This window comes from Salvia hispanica, chromosome 5, assembly GCF_023119035.1.
Source record: "Salvia hispanica cultivar TCC Black 2014 chromosome 5, UniMelb_Shisp_WGS_1.0, whole genome shotgun sequence".
NCBI lineage: Eukaryota > Viridiplantae > Streptophyta > Magnoliopsida > Lamiales > Lamiaceae > Salvia > Salvia hispanica.
Window position 1 is genome coordinate 19,240,387 of NC_062969.1, and position 3,768 is coordinate 19,244,154.

The window sequence follows — 3,768 nt, forward strand, 5'->3', positions numbered from 1 at the left end:
TGAATGTATTACATATTGAAGAAACAAAAACTAGCAAGAACAAAAATTAATTGCAGACTTATCATCTACTAAAAATAATTATTTGATAATAATCTCATATCCGCGTTGGATATATGTACACACACGGTAGAATCAAACGTTTTCTCTCCTATTCATCTGGCCGTAGTGTTGAGGCAGAGGGAGCAGCTGCTGTTGTGGTTGAGAAGAATAAGAAGTCAGAGCCACCTCACCGGTTGCTTGCTGAGGTTGATGCACTGACCGCGGCCCTGCCATGCTCTGATGGTATATACCACCAAACGAACTGCGCCCTGCTGCTTGATACGCTTGTGGAACGTTGTACACCATATTCGTCTGCACACCTGATGGATCATGTAACACGTGCATATCCTCGTTCTAGAAACAAATTAACAGACTCGTGATCAAACCATAATTTTCAAATAGTGATGCATATCAAGAAAGTAATTTCTAGTAATAATTTAGCCTATCTGATTGAGATAAATGGTACTGAAAATGTCCTTTTAACCAGTTTTTCCATTGATCAGTTTCATAGCCCGGAAGTGTCACCTGTTTGATTGTGGAGTACATATTCTTGTCCTTTAGCTCTGTTCCTGAGTTATCATGAGCACCGGTGGAGCCATAGCCCAATCCAGATGTTCCATACGAGCTGTAGCCAGAAGATATTCCGTAGTGGGTCATGTTTCCCGGCTTGTAAGACGGTGGTGGGACAGGGAGTTTAGCACCCGGAGCAGCAGAAGTTGGTGGCATGTAGATGTTGCCTGCTGAAGGTTGATGAGGGAACCCGCTGTGGCTGAGCAGCTGGTGCGCGTGCTGGGGTGGCATATACAGCTGTGAATAGTAAGGATTGTACGGTATGTAATTCGCAGGATATGTTTGGCGGAGGTAAGGATATATCTGTGGTTGCGATACGGCAGCAATAGAGCCCTGAGGAATTCCTCTTGGTTGAGTCATAGTTGGAGTTGAAGATGTTGATAGAACCACTGAGTTTCCTCCCTAGATAAATATCAACAACGAAGAATAATGGCGAAAGTTCAAAATAAGCAACTCTGATGAGTATAATGATAATCTAAAATGGCAACATAGCATGCCTGTGTTTCAAGTTGGACAGCAGGAGGTACGAGTTTCAGACCGTAGTCTGATGTAGCAGGTGGGTTGTGAGATCCTCCTACCGGTTGCAGAATTTCCTCTTTTGACTGGCCATATCTCAGCGACACCGCATTTTCTTGTGATGGTTTTATGTCTACGAGCACATGGGGTGGGGCAGGGGGGCGATCAAGATAGTTGCTGCATCCAGATACCGAGGAAGAAGACTGAGGTCTGCACCCAATGATGACTATAAATGTCATTTGCTATTTAACCTCAGTCTGCTGTTGACATATAAATATATAGTGCTTGCAAATTAAAGCAAGGAGACTGTAAAGCTCTACTTGTAAAGGAGAAAAATGTTTTCTAGCTTACATTACTGAAGGTTCCTTGGAAACCTCAATATCGATGCCATTTGATGCATCCGTAGGACTGGAGCCGTTGCTCTCTTGTAGAGAAGACTCCAGACTTCCAAACATGATAGAGTTTTTAAAAGCCTCAGGGACATATAGATTATTTGGGAAAATCACAGAATGTCTAGCCGAATGTAGCTTAGCATCAACTTCAGAAGTAGTTATGTCCGGACTAGGATCCTCCACAGTAGAAAGAGAATGAAGATTAGTTTCTGATGAAACCACCTCAGCTTCAGACATCCCTGGGACATCGTTCGGAAGAATATATCAATAATAAACAGAAAGCAAATTATCCGATGCTGACACAGCTCTACTAGACCATGTTTACCACATAAAGATGCGGAAAAATACCTTTAGAAGGAGTGTTATCCGGTTGAACTAAGCAAGTTTCTTGATGACCCTTGGCATCAGCAGCAGTGGGGCGAGTAGTTGAAGACGGAAGTCTTGTAGATTCAGACTGACTACTTCCAACTCCCTCGTATTCTACAGGTTGCGTCTCACTGGTCATGCCGACAGATCCTTGGCTAAATGTCGCATTGTGAACACCGCTCATTTTGCTGTCTTCCAGGAGACTAGCACTGATTTCAGAAGCATTGCGCGGATTACCCGTCTCACGCTGAATTATACCAACAGAGGCAGGGTTCCGTGGATTGAGAGACGGCACTAAGACAGGATCAGTTGCAGAAGAGTACAATCCAACACTGTTCCCAACTTGATTACATTTCGGCTTCAAATTCCCACCTGGAGTTCTTGCAGTGGAGGCAATGGTAGGTGTCGAAGTAGGAGTAGGGCCGGGATCTATATTTGCAATATGCTTCACTGAAATAGCCCGCAGAGATTGCAATCTTTTCGACGTACCATCACAAACACTTTTAGTTTCTTTAGCAGCACCTTTGATATTCTGCTCAGCTATTTGCGAGTTCCATTCATGGATCGGGCTTCCATTGTACGCAGCACTTGTGTAACTAAATAACGATTCCACAAACCGGTAGTTAGCCCGTAGAAATAAATCAGAATAGCTGAGATAAGAACTTTTACCTATTTCTTTCTTTCTGCTCAACTGCCACAAAAGATTTAGAATCTCTCCCCATACTAACATTTGGTCGTCTCCCAGTCCTACCTACAACATCTCAAGAGTTTTAATATAGGCAATGGAATAATACTTTTCTCACAAACAAGGATTAATAGGAAGACATAGACACCACTTTCCATCTCCAAACCACAAATTTTATATCCCACACTAAGCATCAGAGCAGTGAAAATTTGACTGTCCCTTATAAAAAGAATACAATATCCATCTTGTTAAAGAGAAAATGGAAACCATTTATTTAGAATTTCTAAGAATTTCTAACAAAGCCATTTAGGGACAGACACAAGTAGGTAGTTTCCCATCCTATATTAAAAAGAAAATTGTGAGGAATGACATCAAAATCATTTAAGCGGGCAGTGAGCTATCGATGTTTAGGCAACTCGGAAGGTATACCAGCAGAAGAGTAACGGTTTCCACCGCCCCTACTCCCTCGCCGCTGAGTCACCTGGAAAGAAAATAAAATCAGTAGTAAATCCATATATTTTTAAAAAAATAAAAGGCAGACAAGTGAAGAAAGTGTAGAAATGGAACATGCCCAATGAACTCAAATACCACTTTCCTCCGGTCACGTTTCCTCTTAACCTCATGAAATGTATCTGCAGAAAAGAAACAGTAAGCAATGCAGTCTACTCTAAACAAATTGAGTTCATATCAAATTCTTATTAAACAAGCTTGTTTTATAGCTAGATGCTGTATTAGCTTCTCAATTCCACATTTAGACAATAAAATTACAAAACCGATTTAAATATCCAAAATTTTAAACTTTGATCAATCTCTCAGATCAGGTGATAATCGACAAAATTGATTAAATATTAGTATAAAAAAATAACATGCATGGGATTATATATAAATTAATATACCAAGATAGAGGAGTTTCTGAGCGGTTTCATTTGGATCCATGTTGCATTCTTTGAGCATGGCGTGGATGTCTTCATCGCTGTGTTGGCCGGCAATCTCCTTGATATCCTCAATCGTCCTTCGCAGACTCTCCGATACCGAAACCCTAGAAAACTCGCTCATCCTCTTTCGCTTCTTAGTTAGTATTCACCAATTGATTTGAAATATATATTACTCCAGCATGCACGCCTGATGGATCAAGTGAGATTGTGCTCGTGCAATTATTTTATTTTATTTATTTATTTGATATTATAGAGAAAACTAGCA

General features: G+C 40.9%; 1 protein-coding gene across 1 annotated transcript; it reads right to left on the minus strand.

Moving 5' to 3' along the window:
- Positions 1-3,526, minus strand: LOC125186727 (GBF-interacting protein 1-like). Its single transcript, XM_048083162.1, has 9 exons — positions 3,465-3,526; positions 3,157-3,200; positions 2,998-3,049; positions 2,553-2,634; positions 1,866-2,479; positions 1,477-1,756; positions 1,098-1,335; positions 565-1,011; positions 1-393 (listed from the first exon to the last, which is right to left on the minus strand). Exons 1-9 carry the CDS (start codon positions 3,520-3,522, stop codon positions 133-135), a joined length of 2,076 nt encoding a protein of 691 aa, XP_047939119.1. The 5' UTR covers positions 3,523-3,526; the 3' UTR covers positions 1-132.
- Between the last annotated feature and the right edge of the window lie 242 nt (positions 3,527-3,768).